This window comes from Myxocyprinus asiaticus, chromosome 6 (assembly GCF_019703515.2).
Source record: "Myxocyprinus asiaticus isolate MX2 ecotype Aquarium Trade chromosome 6, UBuf_Myxa_2, whole genome shotgun sequence".
NCBI lineage: Eukaryota > Metazoa > Chordata > Actinopteri > Cypriniformes > Catostomidae > Myxocyprinus > Myxocyprinus asiaticus.
The window spans coordinates 47,994,798-48,022,654 of NC_059349.1; the positions used below are offsets into that span (position 1 = coordinate 47,994,798).

Consider the following 27,857-nt stretch of genomic DNA (forward strand, 5'->3'; position numbering starts at 1 on the left):
TATGTTATCCTCTCTTGTATGTCGCTTTGGATAAAAGCATCTGCCAAATGAATAAATGTAAATGTAAATGTAAATCAGATAAGTTATCAGTGATCACGGGGGAAATGATGGCAATTGTGATGGCATTAAGATGGATTAATGAAACAGGTGTAAAGGATGTAGTAGAATGTTCAGATTCCAATGCGGCTCTCTCAAGTATCGATGCCCAACAGTCTGACACAAGACAAGCTTTAGTAATGGAGATTCTCCAGGAATTATATTTGTTGCAACAAATAAGGGTGAGGGTACAGTTCTTGTGGGTTCCAGCACATGTGGGTGTGAAAGGGAACGAGGTAGCAGATAAGCTGGCAAAACAAGCAGTACAGGATACAAAAGTGGAAATGGATATATCATATAGTAGATCAGAAATCAAAGCAATAGTTAAAAAGGAAATGTATCAAAGATGGCAGTGGTATTGGGATACTGAAACTAAAGGAAGACGTTTGTATACAGCCAAAAGAGGGGAAAGGAAGACATTCTGGTAGAAATAGAAGAGAGGAAAATATTTTATCAAGACTCAGACTGGGGCATACAGGGCTAAATAAGACAATGCAATTAATATTCAAGCATCCAACAGGGCGTTGTGAATGGTGTGGACTCAATGAAACAGTAGAACATGTCATTATGCACTGTGGAAGATACACAGAAGAAAGAGTAATTCTAGTAGAGGAAATGAGGGGAAATGGGGAACAAGATATTTCATTAAAAAATCTTTTAAATCCGATGATAGGAGGGAATATAATAACAGTATGTTTCTGGAGTGTACAGGCCTAATTGGTAGGATATAGGTAATTAGGATATGAGAGTATTAAAACAATATAGGAGTGTGTGGGTATGAATGTATATGTAAATATTTATTTATTTTAAAAAAAGGGTTACGAGCGAAAGCTAGAGGAGCTGAACACGAAGTGTTGGCTGAAGCGGTCACTCTTGTTGGGTGGGAGGTTTGGGGGGAGGGGAGGTAGTGGTTAGAGTCTCTGGTTCATGATCACAGAGGGTGGCAGTAATGCACGAGTTTTGTTGCGAGCTGCCATAAAAAACGAAGAAGAAGAAGAAGCTCTTGCGTTTAGCCAATGAAGAGCAGCGTTGCTTACTAGTACGCATGCGCAATGTTCAGCATGCGGCATGGAAGAGCAGGACTGTTATAAAAGAGATTAATCTAGAAACGCACAAATAATGTGTTTTTGCTTATAAATCTGCACGGGAGTCATAGTAATTATTAGTGACGGAAGATTTAAGCTTTTACAATGTTTCGGCATAGTAAGTCAATCATCACGAAACTCAGAAATTTGAGGTTAGTAATTGTAAACATCTCAGCATCTCTATTTTGAGTTTGACATTGACATTGACATTTAGACAATTTAAAAAAAATATTATTATGAATTTAATGTTTTGGGTCAATATTAATACGTATTGTCATTTATATGTTTGTGTGTAATTTTGAAGGGTTGATTTTTGGCTCGTGTATGATGTAAACCTCTCAGAGCAGCTCAGTCATGCGGTCAATTGATTGGCGTAAAGTCTCTGATGAATGGGGGGTTTGTAGTTTTCAGGGTTCTTGGAGGTCGAGGGGCAGTTCTGCGGTGGAGAGAGCGCTGCAGTACACAGTGGGACAGAAGATCCACGGATTCACTGTTAAAGAGGTGAAAAATTCACCAAACACATGGAAATACATTTAATCACATTGTGAATTAAGGGGAGTGTTTTTTTCCCCCTCATATGTCACTAAAGCATTTTAATATAATTGTCTAGTAAATTGCCATTTTCAAACTTTTACCTTGGTAACCATAGGTTCTTAGGGTTGTAGACCTTATTCACGCGAGCGCCATATTTAATTTTCAATGGGAATGACATTGAGGCTGTGAGTAGGATTGCCACCAGTCCTGTAAAATATGGGATCATTTCGTATTTAAAGATAAATGCGTCCCGGATTTGTCCCATATTTAAACTGGTCAGATGGTGTCAAGGTGAAATCTTTCCAGCTAAATGCTAAAAAGTGCTAATACTGTGGATGGTGTGGTAAGGGACCGTCTGAAAAGTCCACAAATGGTGCTAAAACTGGATTTTTTTCTTTATGAATGTTCATTAAGATCTAACAATGTATAAATACAATCACTGAGTCATAAAGACAAGTACAGGTGGAGGAAAAATGTACAAATATAATAAATAAAAATTATTTCCAAAAGTTAAAAATACGTTTAAACCAACCAAAATGAATACATAAGATAAAGAAGACAACTAATTGAAAAAAGACATATATTTTTAACATATAAAGATGTTTTTTTTTTTTTTTTATAACTCATGGGTCAGGAAAGTTCTAATTTTAGTATATAAGAAAGGATATGCCATTTTTTATTAATAACGCATATTAACTCGTAACGCATTTATTGCTAAAACTGTGGAGGATGTGGTTAGGGGCCGGGATTCCCCCCGTGATTTTATACATTGATAAAATATCTGTCCAAGAACATTCAGTATACAAAGAACTCCAATTGTGGAAAATCGGATGTGATCTAGGAGCTTTTTGTAGCTTTATACCATTCGTGCCATTGAAGAGATGGTATGTCTATCCCTCACAGCCTCGTTGTCATTCCCATTAAAAATCAAAGATGACACTAGTGTGAATAAGGTCTATTGTCACTAGAATTAATCTGGTAACTTGGTTTTAGCCACCACTGTCATCAATAAGGAAACTGAAACAAAATAATTTCAGAATAAGATTCTGAAAGCTGAAGGAGACCACTTATTCATTGATTATTGTTTTACAGTAGTAACAATAACTGTATCTGTGATATATCTAAGGAAAGGGATGCATCAATGTACTGGCTGCCGATATTTATCGGCCAGTTATTGACCAAATTTAAACCATCTGCATATCGCCGATATGAATAAACAATGGTTTATTTATAATTATTTAGTAACACACTTTGCAAAATCTGAAATAATAATAGCCACAATATGTAGAAGGGTTGCCCCGCCTAAGACTATGAAATATTTAATTTTTCTTTTTCATTCTCACGTTAATGTGGGAAAACCACCATAAACAAATGTGACAGTTGTGAAACATCACTTAACTATAGGCTACATGAGGGAAACCATCCAAAACGCTTTGAATCCAGCAAACTTTGACTTCTGAGACATTGGTATGATTTCCATTAATGCTGCATGATTCACTGAATTAAGATTGTAATCGCAATTTGGCCTTAAATCAGCCTTTCAGTCAGCGCTGTGTTAGCAAGCGGCACCCTCTAGCGGTCTGGATGGCATTATCCATTATACCACTATAAAACATAATTTTAAAGTGGGTTTTGTTCCTTTGGCTAAAACGTTTTATTTTTCCATGATGTGGTTTGCATTTCCATAGAAATTTTCCAACATATGCATAGCATGAATTTGTAATGTTCTGTCATATACTGTTCAGTACAAACATGTAAAATGTGAGTTGTTGTTTTGAACTGCAAAGACAGAAGTGCAAACATCCAATCCATGTTCAATGGAATGTATTATTGTTAATAAAACAGTGTATTGTCTGATGACAAAATAAGGTAAGTGATACCAGCAAAATATCGGCATTGGCCTAAAGGTTTTACTGGTATCTACCAAAAATGTTCTTATCGGTGCATCCCTACAAACTATGTTTACCATTGTACATTTTACTTTATAGAATGGAAAGTTAAGGCTCTAATTTCTGATTACCATATAAGTAATATTGGTGGGAGAATTATTTATCCCGATTGATGTTATTTATACGTGTAGCAATTTATTGAACATTGGTGTCTTTTAACTGTTGCTTCTTTTTTAGCAAACTAAAATCACTGTAAAGCATGAGGCCTCTCATGGCTTATTGCTTTATTTTAATAACTGTCAGATATGATATCTGGGACTTGGGGGCGTTCTTTAATTGTATTATTTTCACATTAAAATGTCATCAGTAATGGTCATTCAGACCTACAGCACACAACACAGACATTTTGTTTGGATGTCAAGATGACTTCGTAGAGCGCTAATGTATAGTGTGATTGTCTAGGTAACTGCAGTGCCCGATTTGTTCCTAACGGCTGTTAAACTCACCCATGATTCCACTGGAGCTCAGTATCTACATGGAGCCAGAGATGATTCTAACAACCTATTCAGGTAGAGTGTGTTTGTATGTTTGAGAAAATGACTGACATGTTTTGCTTTCTGATATAAGACTAAAATCACTGTTAAGCATTATAGTCTTGTTAAAAAAAATTTAAAAGCAAAAATCTGGGCTAGAGTGTGGCACTTACAATGGAAGTGAATGGGGCCAGTCTGTGAACATTAAAATACTCACCGTTTCTAGATGTAAATTATATGCATTAACATGATTTTTTTTATGTGATAAAATCGCTTACCTTTTCTGTGTAGTTATATAGAGTTTTACAACTTCATTGCCATGATGACGTAACAGCGCAAACTTTAAAACAACTGTAAAAGCAATTTAAACAACTTGACAGCTCAAATAATGCACAAGTTTAAACAGAATAATTATTGTAAGTGCTTTTATACAATTAAAAGCTTCACATTTCTGCCTTTAAACCCTCCAAAATTGGGGACTTTTTTTTTCTTGGTTTTAAGAAAGTTTTTGCAATTCCGTTCGGTGGCACTAGTGTTGCAGAAAATACACACTTCAGCTTTAAAGCAAACCTATTATTGCCCTTTTTAATACCCCACGGATCATTTATTATACCATGTTGTAAATGCCTCTTTTTGGGTGGAATCAATGCAAATGAGCTGCTGCTTCTCCCCGCCCCCTTTCCGGAAAAGGGCTGTGCCTTTACAGCTCCTTTGGATACTACAGCAACAACAAATCAGAACCACTCATTCCACTTTTAGTACAACTCTCTTATGTTCACAGAAAACGTACATAGTTTTCAAAAAGACAATCACCTTACTGTATTGTGCATAATAAATGTGCAGTTATGAATTATACAGACAGTATAATTAAAAATAACGACATAGCTCTGTTCTCCGTGAATACAATCAGAGACAATGGTAACTTTAGCTGCATTAGCCGTGGAATCAGCTAACAAGCATGTTCAGAAAGGCGATTTGCAAACATTAACAAAATATAAAGTGCGATACTTACATCTTCAGGATATAAAGCTGGAACAAGAACAGCTGGTGCTGATCCATGCTTGAGAATCAAATATTTAGAAAATCCTGCTTTATATTGACCCTCATTTACAAAGCAGTCCGGTGTAAAATGATTTGCTCAAACATACACGAATTTTGATATGTTTTGGGGCACATTTGCTTCAAAAACATAACTTGTCCACGGCGTCTTCAGTGGCTTTGATGCCGGGAGTACATGAAGACTCTTATGTTCACTTTTACAGCCAACAACAGAACACTTGTGACGCTTACAAAGCTGAGACATTATTCTTCTCACCGTAGCTGCTCCAGTGCGGCAAAAAATGGACTGTGTGTCGATCACTCAGGGGAGGATCTATGATAATAGGGTGGAGTCCGTCACCAGTCGTGGGTGTGGCCTGCTCTAAAGTGACGTCACGTTAGAGCAGAAACGAAAACCAGTCATTTTGAGACACTGTTTTTGATGAATAGAAATATAAGAAAGAGGAGTGGGTGGACTTCTAACATTGTAAGGTGGTTGTGTACACACACTTCCGACTCACATTATAGTTCAAACACGATGTAAATGTGAATTTTGCATAATAGGTCCCCTTTAAACTCCATTAGATGTCTTAATGATGCTCACTTTTCCTTGTGTATGTGTTGTGCATGTGTGTTGTTATAGTGTGCAGTTTCGTACTACGCCCATGGACAGCACAGGGGCTCCTCACATTCTCGAGCACACTGTTTTATGTGGTTCACAGCGGTTCCCCTGCAGAGATCCCTTTTTCAAAATGCTCAATCGCTCGCTCTCCACTTTTATGAACGCCTTCACAGGTACTTCTCACTGTGTGTTTGTGTTTAAAGGGATAGTTCACCCAAAAATGACATTTATGTCAGCATTTACTCACCCTCATGGTGTTGACCTTCCTTTCATTCTTGGAACACCATAGGAGATGTTAGACAAAAAGGTAATCTCAGGCACTATTCACTTGAATTGTATCTTTTTTTTTTTTTTCATTCTAATGAATGGTGACTGAGGTTAACATTCTACCTAACATCTTTTGTGTTCCACGAAAGAAAATCATACAGGTTTGGAACAACATGAGGGTGAGTAAATAATGACAGTTTTCATTTATGGGTGAACTGAGTTTCTGTATAGGAGTTTCTGTAATCTGTCTCTCTGATTATGTGAATCTCTCTCCTCAGCAAGCGATTATACAATGTACCCGTTCTCCACCCAGAATGCCAAAGACTTCCAGAATCTCCTGTCTGTCTATCTGGATGCTGTCTTCTTCCCCTGTCTCAGAGAACTGGATTTCTGGTACAGACCATGGAACTGAAATGCACACACAACTGTATTTCTGGCACATAACCAGGATTTGATAGGTTGTGTGTGTGTTTTTTAGGCAGGAAGGTTGGAGACTGGAGCACGAGACCCCCACAGACCCCTCGAGTCGACTGGTGTTTAAGGGCGTCGTCTTCAATGAGATGAAGGGAGTGTTTGTAAGGAAACTTCTACTCTGCTATTAAATTATATATTACAAATATGCATATAAAATGTCACTAATAATATGCCTATGATGATAAACCTGTAGCCGGAGTCATGGTGTGCTCTTCATGTTAATATTTTATTCACTTAAATGAAAAATTACTTGCTTTGTTGCAGATAAATAACACTCTTATTTACATATTTTAATATGATTATTGAAGCGTTTTATCAATCACACATTGTTTATTTTGTACTACACAAAAACAAATTTAAGAGGTGAAAGCTGTGATGACTGATTAAAGTTTGATTGAAGACCCTTAATAATTTTTTTATTACATTTTAAAGCCTCAGTGGATAATGCAAAGTATACTGTAATATTAAAAATGTTATGCACACAATACAACTGTAATCTAAAAACACAAAAAGAGTATTCATTAATGAGAAGAATGAAATTCAGTGGCAAGAAAAAGTTTGTGAACCCTTTGGAATTAGTTGGTTTTCGTTGGGATGATGTTTTCATGTTGGTTTGCAGGGCCTTTTTTACGCCATACTTGATGCTGTGTGTTCTTCCCAAATAATACAACCTTAGTTTCATCAGTTTACAAAACATTTTCCCAGTAGTGTTGTGGAGTGTCAGGTTTTCTTTGGCAAATTTCAGGCCTGCAGCAATGTTTTTGTTGGAAAGCAGTGGCTTCGTTCATGGTGTCCTGCCATGGACACCATGCCTGTTTAATGTTTTCCGTATATTAAACTCATGAACTGAGATGTTAACCAGTTCCAATGATTCCATCTAGTCTTTAGCTGTCACTCTAGAGTTCTTTTACCTCATTGAGCATTCTGCGGTGTGCCCTTTGAGTCATCTTGGCTGGACGGCCACTTCTAGGGAGAGTAGCCACAGTACTAAATTGTATCCATTTATAGACAGTTTTTCTATCTGTGGACAGATGAATGTCTAAGCTCTTCAAGATAACTTTGTAACCCTTTCCAGCTTTATGCAAAGCAACAATTCTTGATCGTAAGTCTTCTGAGATCTCCTTTTTTGCGAGGCATAGTCCACGTCAGCAGATGCTTCTTGTGAAAAGCAAACTCAATATGTTTTAGTGTTTTTATACTTTGTCCAACTTACACTGTAAATGTTTGAATGATATGAATAATAACAACATAATAATTTGTGTGTTATTAGTTAAACAGATTGTGTTTGTTCATTATTGTAACTTAAATGATCAAACCAGACTTTTAAGGCAAATTTAATAAATGCAGGTAATTCCAAAAGTTTCACATACTTTTTCTTGCCAATGTATACTGTATTAAACATGGAAAAAAACGGAAATATGCAATATAACAAAAAAAAGACGTTTAATCTTAACTGTTTCATTGGCAGTGATTTGTTTCATTTAGCCTTAATCGTTTCTTTGGCAGTGCAGTTATAATGGAGATTTGTATATTAGTATATTATATGTATATTAGTAAAACTGTGGAACAAATCCAAATCGGTGCATATTTATAAACAATTTGAGATTATTATAAATGTATGGGAAACTACCATTAGTATCTTTTACTTACAGTGACTTTTAGGTTTAGTTTTAATTTATCCAATCTGTTTAAACAGACTATCTACAAAAGAATGCAGTAAAAGGGATGCAACAACTTGTTTTACTGGGATGAAGATAGAAGAAAAGGCAGTGTTCACTCAATGTAATTTTGTTCATTTTTAACCAAAAAATCTTTGTAGTGCAGCTTTAATTAAAACACTCTTATACAATATTAAAATAAACAATAAAACAGTTATGCCGGATTTATTTTTTTATTTTTTTTGACAAAACAATATACATTTATAATATGAGTCTTCACACCCATTATTAGCCTTAAATATAAATAGCTTCAAATTAGTTAGGCTTTCAGTTTCCAACAAAATTCTCAGTGCATCCCTAAAAATGTATAGTATGCGTAAAGTACACATACATACTGAATATATCTCTGCATCTGTCCGTGCATAAAAATAGGAGATGAAATATAACTTGTGGTTTCATTGATCCAAGGTTTCTTATGTCGTCTTAGTAATTTTAAGACTGTACTTTCTAATTAACTGTCATGTACCTCTGTATGTTTTGTTTTTAGTCTAATAATGAGCAAATCTACGCTCAGCACCTGCAGAATAAACTCTTGCCGGATCACACATATTCTGTGGTGTCTGGAGGAGAGCCGCTAGCTATCCCTGACCTGACCTGGGAACAGCTAAAACACTTTCATGCCACACACTACCACCCCAGCAATGCACGGTACTCACATAATACCACCCAGTATAGATGGTACACAGAATCTATGATGATTGGACTGCCGCAATAAAAGCCTATTAATAATACTGCGTGAGCATAAAGCAAACAGTAAGTCATTGAGTATTCTTTGTGCGTGTTTGCAGGTTCTTTACATATGGGGACTTGCCATTGGAGCAGCACCTGAGGCAGATAGAGATTGAAGTTCTGTCTAAGTTTGAGAGAACAGAACCCAACACAGCAGTTCCGCCCCAGACACACTGGGACAAACCCGTAAGTTAAACACATGTGGAAAAAACACTGCAGCAAATATCTAAAATACTAGAGGCAATATATCTAACATATTTTGTTTTTGTTCAGAGAGCAGATCATGTGACTTGCAGCCCTGACATGCTGGCTCCTGACCCAGCTAAACAAAACACACTCTGCATGAGCTATCTGCTTGGAAAGTAAGTGGATACATCAACATGTCCCTGTGTGTGCGCACGCACATTTTAGTTTATTTAGCTTTTAGTCATCACAAAAGATGTTCTTTCCTAAATCATATAAGCATTTTGCATGATGAAAATTAAGTCTTTTTAGGACTAATAGTAAGTAAATATATATATAGAAAATATATATATATTTTTTTGCATTGTGCAATTTTCATAGCAATTATGAAAAAAAAAATTTTTTACCGGTTGATTTTAGAGTAAAATGTGACCTGGGTACCGTATGTTTTCTTGAGATGCTCTTTTGAAGGTGTGTAACTATCTAACCATGTTGCATGTTTGCACGTGTTGTTTCTGTTGCAGTATCACAGACGTTTTTGAGATGTTCACCCTGAGGCTCCTCTCTTCCCTTATGATTTCTGGTCCAAACTCTCCATTCTACAAAGCCCTGATCGAGCCCAAAATCGGTTCTGACTTCTCCTCATCAGTGGGGTATGACGCAAGCCAGATCATCAACTTGTTTGAAACGTCCTTTTATTTTTCCAAAATGACTTTCATCGTTGTTACAGTTAGAGTGAAACTTTAAAATGTGTTATTAATGCAGGTTTGACAGCAGCACTAAACAAGCCTCTTTCACCATCGGTCTTCAGGGCATGGCCGAAGATGACATTGAGAAGGTCAAACACATCATTGCCCAAACCATTGATGATATCATTGAGTGAGTACTGATTCAGTGTTCTACCAAAAAATTCTCAAATCCTGAGTACATCCTGTGTGTAGCAGAGTTTCCGCTAAGACATTTTTGTGCCAGCCAACATGTCCGAGAATGTTAAAGATTGCCGGACAAATTGGAAAAAATCCATTCATTTCATTTCTCTGTTAATTTGTATTATAAACGTTTGTTTGTTTTCGCTGCTTTTCCATAAAATAAAACACTCAACAATGGGGGCAAAACAAAACAACTAAACTGCAATTTGCAACGTATATTTTTGTTTATAAATAAATATTAAAATAACAAATAGTTAGGTTATGTTATATCATTTCTCACCTTGGCTAATTTTCTTTAGCTCTTTATTTTTATGACTATTTTCCTCCGATTTTTCACAGTACAAAAGCGTTTTGCATGCAAAAGTGAAGTCAGTGTTTCTCTACAACTTGAGATGCACACAAGCCTGGTGTCCTCCTTTCCAGAAGTCGGCAACGTAAGGCTGTTTTGATGTAATTTTGAAGTGAGTAGCTTCTTACTGTAGGCACGTGAAGCGTGAAGAACACAGGCTGCTTTGGCCAGTGTGCAGGATTCAACCTGCTGTAGTCGTTGATTAGGACTCCGCAAGCTTCAGGAAAATTTAAACCTCTGTTGTCATTGGCATGGCATCACACTGTACACTTATGGCATCAACTTAAGGGGTTGCTGATGCATCGTGTTAATATTTTCACCGGACATTGTGTAGGACAATATTTGAATTTGACATTTGAATGGTCAAAAAGCTCATTTACGGCTAACGGGAACCCTGGTGCATAGGTGTACGGATTCATTTGGAGAGAATCTGAATTGTTTTTTTAACTGTGAATGTGAACATTTTCAGAACTGGTTTCGAAGAGGAGCGGATTGAAGCGCTGTTGCATAAGATCGAGATTCAGATGAAACATCAGTCCACCAGCTTTGGTCTGGCTCTCGCTTCAGTGAGTGAACACACACATACTTATACTTAAGAGGACCTCCCAACTTCTATCTGTGTTTGGCCTTTTTTCCACTTTTGTTGATAGTTATAGTAGAAGACAAGAAATGATGCGTAAAATACACCCAAACCTTAACCCTTACAGACACCTTTAGGCATTTTGTAGGAGACAATATTTGGCCCATTTATTAACTTTTTCTTTACTAGTGAGTACAATCCTTTCAAGTTGTTTTTAAGAGATTTTACTAAATTTGTGACAAAACCCGCTGTTGGAAAATGATGCATTTTCTGCTTTACTATTCGTTGGTACCAGATAATTTATACCCAATGCCAAATAGGTGACTCTGGCTTACACATACGATTTTACTCTCAGGTGAAGCTCCCACTGTCTCTGAAGCATATTTTATTGGATTGTGGTGGTTTTTATTTCTTGAGTAAATGGTGTTATTCAGCTGACACTTTTGAAGAGATTTTTAACACAGGCCACATCCACACTAATAATTTTTCATTTGAAAACGCATTGATTTCGCTACGTTTGTGCATCTCATCCACACAAGAACAGCGTATTTCTTCACCGAAAAGTATTTTACTCCTTATAGAGTATTTCGAAAATGCTCTCCATTACTGCATTCTTTGAAAAACGATGATGTTAGGAAACTAAAAATGGTGTTTTCAAATGAAAACAGATTAGTGTGGATGTAGCCAAAGACCAGATTCAGTTTATAGTTCTAGAGTATCAAAAAAAATATATGGACTTTTTAATCACTATACCATTTAATACATTTGAACTTGGTTTCACCATGAAAATAGCTATGTAAGTTGGCATGGTATTAAAGCACAAACAAATTTGAAGACATTTGTCATTTGTGACATTTTTAATTCTTTTAAGTTTTTTATTTTTAATAAATATGCAAAGATTTCAAACAAACAATTCTGTGACATTATTTGAGCTTTTTTAAAGTAATTTTAAAAATATTCTGTGTATATTTTGTGTGTTTATTTATATGGCTGATCGGTGTACATCCACAGAACTGCGCTCACTGGATGTTTTTTGTTTTTGGCACCATTCAGAGTAAATTCTAGAGACTTTTGTCCGTGAAAATCCCAGGAGATCAGCAGTTACAGAAATACTCAAACCAGCCCATCTGGCACCAACAATCATACCACGGTCCAAATCACTGAGATCACATTTTTTCCCCATTCTGATGGTTGATGTGAACATTAACTGAAGCTCCTAATCAGATTAGATTAGATTAACTGATTAGATATTCGCATTGTTGATTGTTGGTGCCAGACAGGCTTGGGATTTTCATGCACAACAGCCTCTAGAATTTACTTCGAATGGTGCCAAAAACAAAAAATATCCAGTGAGCAGCAGTTCTGTGGATGGAAATGCCTTGTTGATGAGAGAGGTCAACAGAGAATGGCCAGACTGGTTCGAACTAACAAAGTCTGCGGTAACTCAGATAACTGCTCTGTACAATTGTGGTGAGAAGAATAGCATCTTAGAATGTTATTCTGAAATGCGGGTTGGCGCTGTTTTGGCAGCACGAGGGGGACCTACACAATATTAGGCAGGTGGTTTTAATGTTGTGGCTGATCGTTGTATATGTAGTATATTATATATAATGTATACACTGGTGGCCAAACGTTTGGAATAATGTACAGATTTTGCTGTTGTGGAAGGAAAATGGTACTTTAATTCACCAAAGTGGCATTCAACTGATCACAAAGTATAGTCAGGACATTACTGATGTAAAAACAGCACCATCACTATTTGAAAAAAGTCATTTTTGATCAAATCTAGACAGGCCCCATTTCCAGCAGCCATCACTCCAACACCTTATCCTTGAGTAATCGTGCTAAATTGCTAATTTGGAACTAGAAAATCACTTGCCATTATATCAAACACGGCTGAAAGCTATTTGGTTCTTTAAATGAAGCTTAACATTGTCTTTGTGTTTGTTTTTGAGTTGCCACAGTATGCAATAGACTGGCATGTCTTAAGGTCAATATTAGATCAAAAATGGTAAAAAAAATTGGCAGTCAATCATTGTTTTGAGGAATGAAGGCTATTCAATGCTTGAAATTGCCAAAAAACTGAAGATTTCATACAAAGGTGTACACTACAGTCTTCAAAGTCAAAGGACAACTGGCTCTAACAAGGACAGAAAGAGATGTGGAAGGCCAGATGTACAACTAAACAAGAGGATAAGTACATCAGAGTCTCTAGTTTGAGAAATAGATGCCTCACATGTCCTCAGCTGACAGCTTCATTGAATTCTACCCGCTCAACACCAGTTTCATGTACAACAGTAAAGAGAAGACTCAGGGGTGCAGACCTTATGGGAAGAATTGCAAAGAAAAAGCCACTTTTGAAACAGAAAAACAAAATGAAAAGGTTAGAGTGGGCAAAGAAACACAGACATTGAACAACAGATAATTGGAAAAGAGTGTTATGGATCTTAACCCCACTGAGCTTTTGTGGGATCAGCTAGACTGTAAGGTGCGTGAAAAGTGCCCGACAAGACAGCCACATCTATGGCAAGTGCTACAGGAAGTGTGGGGTGAAATGTCACCTGAGTATCTGGACAAACTGACAGCTAAAATGCCAAGGATCTGCAAAGCTGTCATTGCTGCACATGGAGGATGTTTTGATGAGAACTCTGAAGTAGTTTAAGAAGTTCTGAATTTTTTTTTTTTCAAATTGTAATTTTTTTCACGTTATTAATGTCCTGACTATACATTGTTATCAGTTGAATGCCACTTTGGTGAATAAAAGTACCAATTTCTTTCCATAAGAGCAAAATCTGTAGATTATTTCAAACTTTTGGCCGCCAGTTTATAAAAATACATGTGTGTGTGTGTATGTGTATATATATGTATAAATGTTAACACTAAATAATTTAATTTTTAAATTAAATTTAGATTTATACACATCAATTGAATGACAGAAATATGCCTCTTTCTCTCGTCAGTACATTGCATGCTGTTGGAATCATGATGGTGATCCAGTGCAGCTCTTAAAGATCAGTGAGAGTGTGTCCAGATTCAGACAGTGTTTAAAGGAGAATCCACGCTACCTTCAGGGAAAAGTCCTGCACTACTTTAAGGTAGTATTCCTTTATTAAGTCATACCATATTTCCACTTGCACATTGTCAATTTCTTGTAACTCTCATTACCTGACAATGTACATTTCTTAACCGAGAGGTTTTAATTTCAGCTCTGTTTGTCTTGCTGCTAAATTGTGTTTTTGTCGTATTGGAAGTTGTTTTATGTGCCTCTGTGTGTATTGTTTTGATATGCACCAAGAAAACATCCTTGAATACCTTATACTTGGTGTATGAAGTCTAAAGTCTTAGTCTAGTCATTTTTTTGATGCATTAAAGCTCTAGTTAGGGGAGACTGCTGTGCCCACATGTTTTGCCAGTCTAACGTGCGTCCAGGTAGTGCTATAGAAAAACTGGTGTTTTTGGTGCATTGTGTTGCTGAATTAAAACATTTGTACGTGTGTTTTAGGATAACACACACAGGCTGACCCTGTCCATGAGTCCTGATGAGAGGTTCCTGGAGAAACAGGCTAAAGCTGAAGAACAGAAACTACAGCAGAAGATACAAAATCTCACTGATTCAGACCGCAAAGACATCTATGAGAAAGGTGTTATCATGAGACAAGGAAGGTCGAGAATATCTCAGGTTTGCTAGTGTATAGGTTTTGATGGTTTGTTGCTATTTTATTTTTTCAGGTTTGCAGTTGTTGGCTGCTCAGAGCACAACTCAAGATGCTTCCTGTCTACCTGCACTAAAGGTGTCCGACATCGAGCCGACCATTCTCTACACACCTGTACAGCAGGGTACCGCCGGTAAAAATTTTTTACATAATAATAACACAGCCATTTAGCTGACATTAAAGGAATAGTTTACCCTAAAATAAAATTCAGTCATCATTTACTCAGCCTCATGTTGTTCCAAATCCATGATTTTCTTGCTTCCGTGAAGCACAAAAGGAGATGTTAGGCAGAGTGTTAGCCTCTGTCACCATTAACTTTCATTGCTTCTTTTTTACATTGAAAATGAATGGTGAGTGAGACTGAGCATTCTACCTAACTTCTCCTATTGTGTTGCATGGAAGAAAGAAAATCGGAACAAAGTACAGAACAAAGGTGAGTAAATAACAGGATTTTCAGTTTTGGGTAAACTATGCCTTTAAAACAATTTTTAAACTATAGAAGCAAACCACACAGTCACAATATATTTTATAAACCCCCTCTTTCACACTTTCTTTTTTCTCTCTCTTGTCTGTCTAAAGGTGGTGTACCTGTGCAGTACTGTGAGCAGCCGACTAATGGAATGGTCTATTTCAGAGCTATGTGTAACCTCAACTCTCTCCCTGAAGACCTGAAGATCTATGTTCCCCTTTTCTGCAGTGTCATCACCAAGTATGATTTTTATGACTACTTCTGGTTTTATCAATGCTACATAATGCATAGTTAAATGTATTAATTCCAAATAGTTAAAACCTTATCATTTGTTTTGTCTTACATTGTTACCTTCAAACGTGTAGTGATTTAGAAAAATCAGTTCAGTCTGTGTGGAAATATGTAACTTAAGTAATAACGGACAGAAAATAAAGTCTAAAATGACTGAATTACAGGTTGGGCTGTGGGGAGTTGGATTATCGTCAGCAGGCCCAGCGTATTGAACTGAAGACTGGAGGAATGTCTGTCTCTCCGCAAGTCTTACCAGATACTGATGAACTTGATTTGTATGAGCAGGTATCTCGCTCTCTCAGTCATTCTTTCCCTATCTTTCATGTGAATTTACATACACATGCTACTGATACATTTCTGTCTGCAAACACAATTATATTGCATTTAAAAAAAGCAAAAATGATGTAGAAATTTTTAGTTATTCTTGAGATTTTTATTTGATGTTTGAGCTTATATTGTATAGTGGTATACCGTTTAATCGATATATTGGTACCGATAGTTGCTTTTTGGAAATATCAGTTATCTGTAAAAATCTATATCGATAGTTGCCGAGATTATTTTATTTTATAATCCCTCCATGTTCCTCTGTGGCCAGTGCTAGAGGATTGTACCAACGGTTTGGTTCTATGGTATAACATCGACATCTAGAGGTGAAAAAAAAAAAAAGCAATCACGTTGGGATTTGCTGTAAATAAATCTTTCACCATTCACAATATTCATATATATTTTTATCCTCACTTTAATGTATATTTTGTTATAATTAGATAATCAAGTGTTCCAAATTTAAGCAAGGGCAAACAAAGAAAAATTCAACTATTTTGAACATGCACCGTCAGCACATACATCGTCTCTCCAACTTCAAATATTGTAAATAATAAAACCTTTTTTCTCATTAAGTCTCATCTGGTCTAGTGTGTGTCTATGTGTGTATATATATATACACACACACACACACACATCACACATATATATATATATATATAATGTATGTGTGTATAAATACAAACACACATACGTGTGTGTGTGTGTGTGTGTGTATATATATATATATATGTATACAGTGCATCCGGAAAGTATTCACAGCACTTGTTTGAAATCTTTGCAAATTTATTAAAAATAAAAAACTTTTTAAAAAAAATCACATGTACATAAGTATTCACAGCCTTTGCCATGACACTCAAAATTGAGCTCAGGTGCATCCTGTTTCCACTGATCATCCTTGAGATGTTTCTACAACTTGATTGGAGTCCACCTGTGGTAAATTCAGTTGATTGGACATGATTTGGAAAGGCACACCCCTGTCTATATAAAGTCCCACAGTTAACAGTGCATGTCAGAGCACAAACCAAGCCATGAAGTCCAAGGAATTGTCTGTAGACCTCCAAGACAGGATTGTATCGAGACACAGATCTGGGGAAGGGCACAGAAAAATTTCTGCAACATTGAAGGTCCCAATGTGCACAGTGGCCTCCATCATCCTTAAATGGAAGAAGTTTGGAACCACCAGGTCTCTTCCTAGAGCTGGCCGCCCGGCCAAACTGAGCGATCGGGGGAGAAAGGCCTTAGTCAGGGCGGTGACCAAGAACCCGATGGTCGCTCTGACATAGCTCCAGCATTTCTCTGTGGAGAGAGAAACTTCCAGAAGAACAACCATCTCTGCAGCACTCCACCAATCAGGCCTGTATGGTAGAGTGGCACAGTAAAAGGCACATTACAGCCCACCTGGAGTTTGCCAAAAGGCACCTGAAGGACTCTTGGACTATGAGAAACAAAATTCTCCGGTCTGATGAAACAAAGATTGAACTCTTTGGCCTGAATGGCAAGCGTCATGTCTGGAGGAAACCATGTACTGCTCATCACCTGGCCAATACCATCCCTACAGTGAAGCATGGTGGTGGCAGCATCATGCTGTGGGGATGTTTTTCAGCAGCAAGAACTGGGAGACTAGTCAGGATCGAGGGCAAGATGAATGCAGCAATGTACAGAGACATCCTTGATGAAAACCTGCTCCAGAGCGCTCTAGACCTCAGACTGGGGCGAAGGTTTATCTTCCAACAGGACAACGACCCTAAGCACACAGCCAAGATAACAAAGGAGTGGCTCCGGGACAACTCTGTGAATGTCCTTGAGTGGCCCAGCCAGAGCCCAGACTTGAACCCGATTGAACATCTCTGGAGAGATCTGAAAATGGCTGTGCACCGATGCTCCCCATCCAACCTGATGGAGCTTGAGAGGTCCTGTAAAGAAGAATGGGAGAAACTTCCCAAAACTAGGTGTGCCAAGCTTGTAGCATCATACTCAAAAAGACTTGAGGCTGTAATTGGTGCCAAAGGTGCTTCAACAAAGTATTGAGCAAAGGCTGTGAATTCTTATGTACATGCGATTATTTATTTATTTATTTATTTATTTTTTTTTTTTTTTTTTATTTTTAATAAATTTGTAAAGATTTCAAACAAACTTCTTTCACATTGTCATTATGGGGTATTGTTTGTAGAATTTTGAGGAAAATAATGAATTTAATCCATTTTGGAATAAGGCTGTAAGATAACAAAATGTAGAAAAAGTGAAGCGCTGTGAATGCTTTCCGGATGCACTGTGTGTGTGTGTGTATATATATATATTAGAGCAGTCAGAATTAACGCGTTAATTTAAAGTTTTATTAATGTGATTTAAAGTTTCACCCGTCCATTTTTCTTAATCGCGATTTACACATTTACTGTTAATACAATATGATGTTACCATTAACCAGCATAAACACTTGTTGGGAATTTAGTCAAACTCCCAGTTAGGGACGTTTAGGAGACGTTTAATATTACTTGAATTGGTGCTATTTTAGTGCATTTCTGTTTTTATACTGTGGAAGACTTTATTTGGAAAATGTTAATAAAGCATTATACTGTTACATTTTGTTTTGTTTTCTTTCCTAAGATGGAAATACACTAAATGGCCAAAAGTTTCTGGACACCCCCTTCTAATTAACAAATTTAGTTACTCCATTAAATCCAGTAAAGAACATTTGTAATGTTTCTTTATGTAATGGCTTGGGCTGTGTGTGCTTCCAAATTTGTGGCAACTGTTTGGGGATAGCCTTTTTCTGTTCCAGCATGATAATGCCCCCAAAGTGAGGTCCATAAAGAAATGGTTTACTGTGTCTGGCGTGGAAGAAATTGACCGGCCTGCACAAAGCCCAGACCTGAACCCCACTGATCACTTTTGGGGTGAACTGGAACAGCAACTGTAAGTCAGGCCCCATCGACCAACATCAGTTCCTGACCTCACTGATAGCCTTGTCTCTGAATGAGAGCAAAGCCCTGCAGCCATGTTACTACATACAGTATAGTGGAAAGCCTTCCCAAAAGAGTGGAAGCTGTTATTACAGCAAAGGGGGAAGTTGATGCCTAAGGTTTTGAAATCAAATGTTCAACAAGCACATATGGTGTCCACAAACCTTTGGTCATATAGTGTAAATGAATTTTTACCGTAAAATAAGTATATAGGGTGTAAAATTTTAGCGATTAACTACAAAAAATTAACCGACTGACAGCACTAATATACAGTGCATTCAGAAAGTATTCAGACCCCTTCATTTTTTTCACATTTTGTTATGTTGCAGCCTTATGCTGAAATGCTTTCAATTATTTATTTTTTTCACATCAATCTACACTCCATACCCCATGATGACAAAGCAAAAACCAGATTTTTGATGGCTTTGTAAATTTATTAAAAAGAAAAAAAACTGAAATATCACATTGACGTAAGTATTCAGACCATAAGCTCAGTACTTAGTTGAAGCTCCTTTGGCAGCGATTACAGCCTCAAGTCTTTTTGGGTATGATGCGGCAAGCTTTGCACGCCTGGATTTGAGGATTTTCTGCCATTCTTCTCTGCAAATCCTCTCAAGCTCTGTCAGGTTGGATTGGACCGTCGGTGGACAGCCATTTTCAGGTACCTCCAGAGATGTTTGATTGGGTTCAAGTCGGGGCTCTGGCTGGACCACTCAAGAACATTCACAGAGTTGTCCCTAAGCCACTCTTCCATTGTCTTGGTTGTGTGTTTAGGGTCATTTCCTGTTGGAAGTTGAACCTTCGGCCCAGTCTAAGGTCCTGAGCACTCTGGACCAGGTTTTCATTAATGATATCTCTGTATTTTGCTGCATTCAGCTTTCCTTCAACCCTGACCAGTCCTCCAGTCCCTGCTGCTGAAAAACACTCCCACAGCATGATGCTACCACCACCATGCTTCACCGTTGGGATGGTATTGCACAGGTGATGAGCGGTGCCTGGATTCCTCCTGACATGATGCTTGGAATTGAGTCCAAACAGTTCAATCTTTGTTTCATCAAACCAGAGAATCTTGTTTCTCACAGTCTGAGAGACCATTAGGTGCTTTTTTTGTGTTTTGCACTGAGGAGAGGCTTCTGTCTGGCCACTGCCATAAAGTCCAGATCGGTGTAGTGTTGCAGTGATGGTTGTCCTTCTGCAGGTTTCTCCCATCTCCACACATGATCTCTGGAGCTCAACCAGAGTGACCATCGTGTTCTTGGTCACATCTCTTACCAAGGCTCTTTGCCCCTTCGATTGCTCAGTTTGACCAGGCGGCCAGCTCTAGGAAGAGTCCTGGTTGTTCCAAACTTCTTCCATTTAAGAATCTTGGAGGCCACTGTGCTCTTGGGACCCTTCAATGCAGCCAAAAATTTTTAGAGCCTTCTCCGGATCTTTGTCTTGACACAATCCAGTCTCTGAGCTCTATAGGCAGTTCCTTTGACCTCATGGCTTGGTTTTTGCTCTGATATGCTTTTTCAGCTGTGAGACCTTATATAGACAGGTGTGTGCCTTTCCAAATTATGTCCAATCAATTGAATTTGCCACAGGTGGACTCCAATCAAAGTGTATAAACATCTCAAAGATGATCAGAGAAACGGGATGCACCTGAGCTAAATTTCAGGTGTCATGGCAAAGGATCTTTATACTTATGTCAATGTGATATTTCAGTTTTCTTTTTAATACATTTGCAAAGTTATCAAAAATCTGGTTTTTGCTTTGTCATTTTATTAATTTCTTAACATTCTATAAATCGATTTTAAAAACTATCAGCGGATTAATCGCTTATCTGCCTCTTCCTCCACCTTAGATATCAGTATTGGCATAATCCACTATTGGTCGACCTCTAATGCCGCATGACCTGAAAAGTTTTGTTAAATACTGGGGCAAGTATTTAATCCATGTTTACGTGTCTATATACCTGTCTGCGTGTTTTGTAGGGTATTATCCTCACTTCCTCATGTTTGGAGAGGAATCTACCTGATATGTTTGATCTGTGGAGTGACATATTCAACAGGTCAGTCTTCTAAACATTTTTAAAGGGACAGAACAAATATGATTTTATTTTTGTGTTTTTTTTGGGGGGGGGCCCAAATTTCTGTTGAGAAATTTACACTAGTAAAGTGTTAATAAATCTCTGCAAATGTAAGTTTTTGTAAGAGTAAAATAAATTTTTTATTCAACATCTCCAGCCCTCATTTTGATGATGAGGAGCGTCTGCGTGTACTGGTAATGATGTCAGCTCAGGAACTGTCCAATGGAATATCGCACTCTGGTCACATGTACGCGATGACACGGGCAGCTCGATCCCTCACACCCACAGCTGACCTGCAGGAGATGTTCGGTGGAATGGACCAGGTGAGTGATGTTGTGGCCGCTCTTTTAGAGCTTGGGAGAAATAACATGGTAGCAAAGTTATTGTAGTTTTGAATTTTTTTTTTTTTTTTTTCCTAAGTGTCCTTTCAGTTTAGTTTAGTTTGTTACTTTTCAAACTATGACTTTTTTTTTTGTTCTTTTTGTTTTTTTCTCTGTGTTTTTGGTTTCAGTATATTTAGTTTTTATTTCAGTTTTAAAATCTTAGTGCATGCGTTTACTGATTTAATTTTGTCTTGTGTTATCACTGTCAAGTGGCGTTTTCAAGTTAAATGAAGGTGGGTCGTAAAAGATTAGTTTTATTTTTTTTATCATTTTTAGTTTTAGTTTTGAAGTCAAGAAATTTTATTTTTATGTAGTTTCCAATTGTTATTTTTTCAGTTATTTTTTTTGTTTTGTTTTAATTAACAATAATAAAACTGAATGGTTGGTAAACTACTAGATTAATTTGATAAGTTACATATTTTAATTTCAGGTAAAGTTTATGAAAAGGATAGCTGAAATGACTGATCTCACATCAGTTTTGAGGAAACTTCCCAGGATAAAAAGACACCTGTTCAATCCAGAAACCATGAGGTAAACAACAGCTTGATTTAAACAACAATAAAAAAAAATAAGTAGCAACACAGCACGAGGTAAATAACAACAGTGAATAATAAACAAAACATTGGAGGTATCCACAATTTATTAAAAACACTACCATCAATAAGGCTTGAAACGTCCTTTCTCTTCCTAGAGTGACTGTTATTAGTTATCGCAAGTATTCATGTAGTCAGTGCATTTTTTTTTTTTTTTTAATCAGACTTTGACCTTTTTAATGTTAAGAATCATGATGTCATCATTTCAGGTGTGCAGTGAATGCCACTCCCCAGAAAATGGCTGATGCCGCTGGCGAAGTCGACAGGTTTATTGGTAATATAGCAGCAAATAGGAAGGAGCGCAAACCTGTCAGGCCAACCATTGTCGAGGTGAGACGTCAGACATCAGTGACTAACTCATGAACTTATACTGTCTTTATTACTGTTAATATTAGTGATAGCCCAATTTACCGGCCAGTTAAATCGGATGATATTTGGCCATTTTGAGTATCAACATCGGCCGATAACCGTGTCTGCGCTTAGCCAATGTAAAAGAAGCGTTCCTTGTGTCAGTTCCAAAATCAGTTTTGTCAATAAATAATGTCCGATTTCGGTTTTCAATTATTTCAGCATATAACTATGCTTAGATTGTATATACCTATATCATACATATATCAGTATTGTATCAGCCATCAGCAACCCAGCTAACTAGCTATTGGTATGGCATCAATCATTTAAAAAAAAAAAAAAACATATTGGTTGTTCACAAGTTATTATTACAAAACTTACAACACCAAGTCTTAGGTTGTTTTGTACCTTGAAGTTGCATTATATTTAAGCGCAATTATGGTCTATTATTCTTTTTTTAGATAAACGATGTAAACCTTCTAGTCAGTTAATTTACCAAAGTATTTTGAGAAGTTGTATTTTGTATTGTTTGTTTTAATTTCTTACAGAGAGAACTGGGATGATTGTAAAGGTTTTTTTACTCAGTTAAATGAGGAATCATGGTTTACGTCACATAATCACACATTTGTGCGTTTATCCACAGAGGTCACTGGATCCTCAAGCTGGATCAGCTGCAAGTAGGAAACTCATTTCCGTAAGTGTAGTTATACAACATTATCACAACATTGATAACACTGACATTTGTTTCGACTATGTAAGATGTTTCTCTCCTATTCATCCTCCCAGGAGCCTCATTTTAAACCCTGTCAGATGAAGACGTATTTCCAGCTTCCCTTTCCTGTGAATTTTGTCAGCGAGTGTGTACGCACAGTCCCGTTCTCACACGCTGATTACGCCAGGTACAACACAAACACACACTGACTTCTATAAATATAAGTTCATTACACTCGCTCACAGTGTTTGTTTTTTTTTCTCTGTCGCAATCTCTCAGTCTGTGTATTTTAGGAAGGATGATGACTGCAAAATTCTTGCATGGAGAGATCAGAGAAAAGGGTGGAGCTTATGGAGGCGGGGCTAGAATGGGAGGCGGTGGCCTGTTCTCATTTTATTCCTATAGGTACGTCCAATACATTTATTGTAGACTACAGATCTTTAATACATTTACAGTCTACAAGCTCTACAACATTCCATTTAGTTTGTAGTTGGTTTCCTTTTATATAGTTTAATGTTTGTGTTAAGTCGCTCATGTTTTGTCTTGTTGTCATGACAATCTCTCAGGGATCCAAACTCCACCCAGACTTTATCAGCATTCCGTGGCGGAGTAGAGTGGGCACGAGCAGGAAAGTTTACCCAGCAGGATATTGATGAGGCAAAGCTCTCTGTTTTTTCTGCTGTTGATGCACCTGTTGCCCCCTCAGATAAAGGTCAGGAATTTACAGTAGTGTTTGTCCCTGTCTCTGTAATATTTCTGTAGTTCAAATTGTTGTTTATTTAGATGTTTGGATGTGTGGGTGTTTTTATGTTTGGTGTTTAAATGTTCAGATTGTTGTTCATTCCGATGTGTGGGTGTTTGTTTGGTGTTTACATGTTCAGATTATTGTTCATTCTGATGTGTGGGTGTTTTTATGTTTGGTGTTTAAATGTTCAGATTGTTGTTCATTCCGATGTGTGGGTGTTTGTTTGGTGTTTAAATGTTCAGATTATTGTTCATTCCGATTTGTGGGTGTTTGTTTGGTGTTTAAATGTTCAGATCGTTGTTCATTTAGATGTTTGAATGTGTGGGTGTTCAATGTTTGGTGTTTAAATGTTCAGATTATTGTTCATTCCGATGTGTGGGTGTTTGTTTGGTGTTTAAATGTTCAGATTGTTGTTCATTTAGATGTTTGAATGTGTTGGTATTATGTTTGGTGTTTAAATGTTCAGATCATTGTTCGTTTAGATGTTTGAATGTGTTGGTATTTTATGTTTGGTGTTTAAATGTTCAGATCGTTGTTCATTTAGATGTTTGAATGTGTGGTGTTCATGTTTGGTGTTTAAATGTTCAGATTGTTGTTCATTTAGATGTTTGAATGTGTTGGTATTTTATGTTTGGTGTTTAAATGTTCAGATCGTTGTTCGTTTAGATGTTTGTATGTGTTGGTATTTTATGTTTGGTGTTTAAATGTTCAGATCGTTGTTTATTTAGATGTTTGAATGTGTGGGTGTTCAATGTTTGGTGTTTAAATGTTCAGATTGTTGTTCATTTAGATGTTTGAATGTGATGGTATTTTATGTTTGGTGTTTAAATGTTCAGATTGTTGTTCATTTAGATGTTTGAATGTGATGGTATTTTATGTTTGGTGTTTAAATGTTCAGATCATTGTTCGTTTAGATGTTTGAATGTGGGTGTTCAATGTTGGTGTTTAAATGTTCAGATTGTTGTTCATTTAGATGTTTGAATGTGATGGTATTTTATGTTTGGTGTTTAAATGTTCAGATTATTGTTCGTTTAGATGTTTGTATGTGTTGGTATTTTATGTTTGGTGTTTAAATGTTCAGATCATTGTTCGTTTAGATGTTTGAATGTGTGGGTGTTCAATGTTTGGTGTTTAAATGTTCAGATTGTTGTTCATTTAGATGTTTGAATGTGATGGTATTTTATGTTTGGTGTTTAAATGTTCAGATTGTTGTTCATTTAGATGTTTGAATGTGTTGGTATTTTATGTTTGGTGTTTAAATGTTCAGATCATTGTTCGTTTAGATGTTTGAATGTGTTGGTATTATGTTTGGTGTTTAAATGTTCAGATCGTTGTTCATTTAGATGTTTGAATGTGTTGGTATTTTATGTTTGGTGTTTAAATGTTCAGATTATTGTTCGTTTAGATGTTTGTATGTGTTGGTATTTTATGTTTGGTGTTTAAATGTTCAGATTGTTGTTCATTCCGATGTGTGGGTGTTTGTTTGGTGTTTAAATGTTCGATTTGTTGTTTGTTAGGATGTTTGAATGTGTGGGTATTTGTTTGGTGTTTAAATGTTCAAATTGTTTATGCAGATGTTTAGATGCCTGGGTGTTGGGTGTTTACATGTTCAGATTGTGGTGTTTTTGTGTTGTGTAAACACAGCAATCGGAAACATTTAAACACAAAAACACCCACTCATCCACAATATGTTCTGATTGTTCATTTAGATGTTTGAATGTGTTGATGTTTTATGTGTAAATGTTCAGATTGTTGTTCATTCCAATGTGTGGGTGTTTATGTTTGGTGTTTAAATGTTCAAAGTGTTGTTCATTTAGATGTGTGGGTCTTAAATGTTTGGTGTTTAAAGGTTAAAATTCTTGTTCATTTAGATCTTTGAATGTGTGGGTGTTTTATATTTAAATGTTCAAATTGTTTATGCAGATGTTTAGATGCATGGGTGTTTACATGTTCAGATTGTGGTGTTTTTGTGTTTTAAACAACAATCAGAAACATTTAAACACAAACATCCACTCATCCACAAAATGTTTCGATTGTCTTAATGTGTCAAAGACGTGAGGGTGTGTTTGTGTTTACATTTTCTGATTGTTGTGAAGGTGTTTTTGTGTTTGTTGCTTAAATGTTTAGATTCTTGTTTGTTTGGATATGTAGGAGTGTTTGTTGAAATGTTCAGATTGTTGTATTTTTAGGTTCTGGGATGTGTATGACTGTTCTGTTTGTAAATGTTCAGGTTGTTGTGTGCTTGAATATTGCACTCTGATTCACAATGACATCATCACTGTGTTGCAGGTTTGGGTCGTTTTTTAAATGGTATTACAGATGAAATGAAGCAAAGGCATAGAGAGAGACTGTTCGCCGTAACTGATAAAAACCTGATCGACGTTGCTGGCAGGTAAAGAGGCTTAAAGGAATATTCCAGGTTCAATACAAGTTAAGCTCAGTCAACAGCATTTGTGGCATGATGTTGATTACCACAAAAATGTATTTCGACTCGTTCCTCCAGAATAAGATTCTGTTTGTTAACATTATTAAATACATTAGGTTTCATGAACTAACTATAAACAATATTTTTTACAGCATTAAATCTTGGTTAATATTAATTTATATCAATACAGTTGTTCATTGTAAGTTCATGTGTAGTTTATAATGCATTAACTAATGTTAATGTATACAACTTTACATTTAAAAAATGTATGTTTTGAAATTAACATTAATCAGAACTGTTGTTCATTGTTAGTTCATGTTAGCTAATGTTTATGAATACAACCTTATTGTATTGTAAAATATTATAAAAATGTATATGCTTTTTTTGAAACAGGTATCTGGGTATTGGCCAGCAGACGTGTGGTGTGGCTATTTTAGGACCAGAAAATGAAAGCATCAGAAAAGACCCATCCTGGGTGGTCAAATAACATGTTTTGTTCCTCACTTCCTGTTATTTGGAACGAGAAAGTCATGCACATGCTCCAGGAATACGCACAAATCATTTTTACATTCTGGTTCCGTTAGAGAACAGACTCGCCAGATACTGAACAGAACTGCTCTTGAATTTTCAAGTGCTTTATGAAGCTACCTGATTCAGAGCATAACTCTTATTTGGACTTTTTCAGCACATTGTGTTTATAGATCATGCTGACCTTTACAGTATTATTATTGTTTTTTACAGTAATTTAAAAATCAGCACAATTCTGCAGATTTTGTGATTGAGAGTCAAAGATATGTGAAATAGTAAGATTATTTATGGGATGTATAGAATTATAATGACACCAAGAAAATTTGAGCTTTATATATTTTAATTTCAAATCATCAATAAATGTGCAATGTGGAGTATTTTTATATTACATGCATTGTCTAAATCTAAGCAACTATGATCTCTTAATAATAAACTCATAAATGACAAGCCACACTGATTACATTCTAAAGGGAGTTTATGCAGCATTGGTGGCTTACACACAAAAACATCATAGGACAAACACACTATAACATCTGCTTTGGTGCAAAGTGCCTGTACTATACAGGACAGAAAACACAGGACAGCAGCTTGGAAGACTCCATGGAATTGATGCTCCACAAACACATCTCTGAAATGGAGTATCATCACTGACAGCCAGTAGAGCAGGACCATTTCTATAGATTTCCATATTCAATGAAAATAAGCTGTAAATTAATTAATTAATGAATATATATCGAATATTCACAAAATATACCACTTGCCCCGGTAAACAGGGTTGACTAGTTAACCGCTTGAGCATATGGATGGTCAATTGACATCATTACAATACACTTCTAACATTTAAGGATGAACCTCTTGGCTTTATGTCTATGGTCACAGTTTCATGTGAACTGATTATAAATACGATTGTGTTAAGGTCAATACAGATTACTATAGATCTGTGGTGGAATGCTAGCACATATCCTCCCCTTAATAAATAAATCTAAACTTGCAAGATTACATGGTTTACACAGCTGGTTTTAAACAGCGGAGTTGTCTTTAGCTCTCAGACGGACAATGTGTTCTAGCTGGCCTGAATCGGACACGTCGTAGCTGGTTTTGTACTTGGCCAGAATCTTCATAAGTGGACGCAGTTTGAGCCACCACTGTTCCTTTGGGATCCTGTGACTGCAACAAAAAAAAAAAACGTATTTCAGAAAGCATCAGGAATGGCCATTGTGCTTGGCTAATTTGTCTTTTTTTTTTTTTCTCGATTAAAAAAAAAAAAAG

General features: G+C 36.6%; 2 protein-coding genes across 4 annotated transcripts in view; one reads left to right on the forward strand and one right to left on the reverse strand.

Annotated features, from left to right (window-relative positions):
* Window positions 1-1,141: 1,141 nt before the first annotated feature.
* pitrm1 (pitrilysin metallopeptidase 1) lies at window positions 1,142-26,965 on the forward strand. Its single transcript, XM_051699770.1, has 27 exons — window positions 1,142-1,333; window positions 1,586-1,682; window positions 4,067-4,173; window positions 5,819-5,970; window positions 6,343-6,457; window positions 6,543-6,639; window positions 8,744-8,904; window positions 9,045-9,171; window positions 9,259-9,347; window positions 9,693-9,821; window positions 9,934-10,047; window positions 10,916-11,012; window positions 13,987-14,121; window positions 14,529-14,667; window positions 14,756-14,872; window positions 15,319-15,448; window positions 15,664-15,784; window positions 20,760-20,836; window positions 21,012-21,177; window positions 21,668-21,768; window positions 22,040-22,160; window positions 22,822-22,872; window positions 22,965-23,077; window positions 23,170-23,295; window positions 23,457-23,602; window positions 25,925-26,027; window positions 26,454-26,965. Exons 1-27 carry the CDS (start codon window positions 1,287-1,289, stop codon window positions 26,545-26,547), a joined length of 3,072 nt encoding a protein of 1,023 aa, XP_051555730.1. The 5' UTR covers window positions 1,142-1,286; the 3' UTR covers window positions 26,548-26,965.
* Window positions 26,911-27,857, reverse strand: part of LOC127442064 (ATP-dependent 6-phosphofructokinase, platelet type-like) — a 28,651-nt gene continuing 27,704 nt past the window's right edge. For all 3 annotated transcript variants that reach the window (XM_051699773.1, XM_051699771.1, XM_051699774.1), the window contains one exon: window positions 26,911-27,755. In XM_051699773.1, the coding sequence (XP_051555733.1) occupies window positions 27,608-27,755 (148 nt within the window). In that variant the 3' untranslated portion in view covers window positions 26,911-27,607. The remainder of the gene's footprint in view (window positions 27,756-27,857) is intronic.

What these genes read in the sequence shown, in the direction of transcription:
- pitrm1 (XM_051699770.1), top strand. Translation starts at nt 1,287, where the DNA reads ATGTTTCGGCATAGTAAGTCAATCATCACGAAACTCAGAAATTTGAG. An exon ending in ACGGATTCACTGTTAAAGAG is followed by an intron (nt 1,683 to 4,066) that starts GTGAAAAATTCA and finishes GTGATTGTCTAG; the next exon opens with GTAACTGCAGTGCCCGATTT. An exon ending in GATTCTAACAACCTATTCAG is followed by an intron (nt 4,174 to 5,818) that starts GTAGAGTGTGTT and finishes GTGTTGTTATAG; the next exon opens with TGTGCAGTTTCGTACTACGC.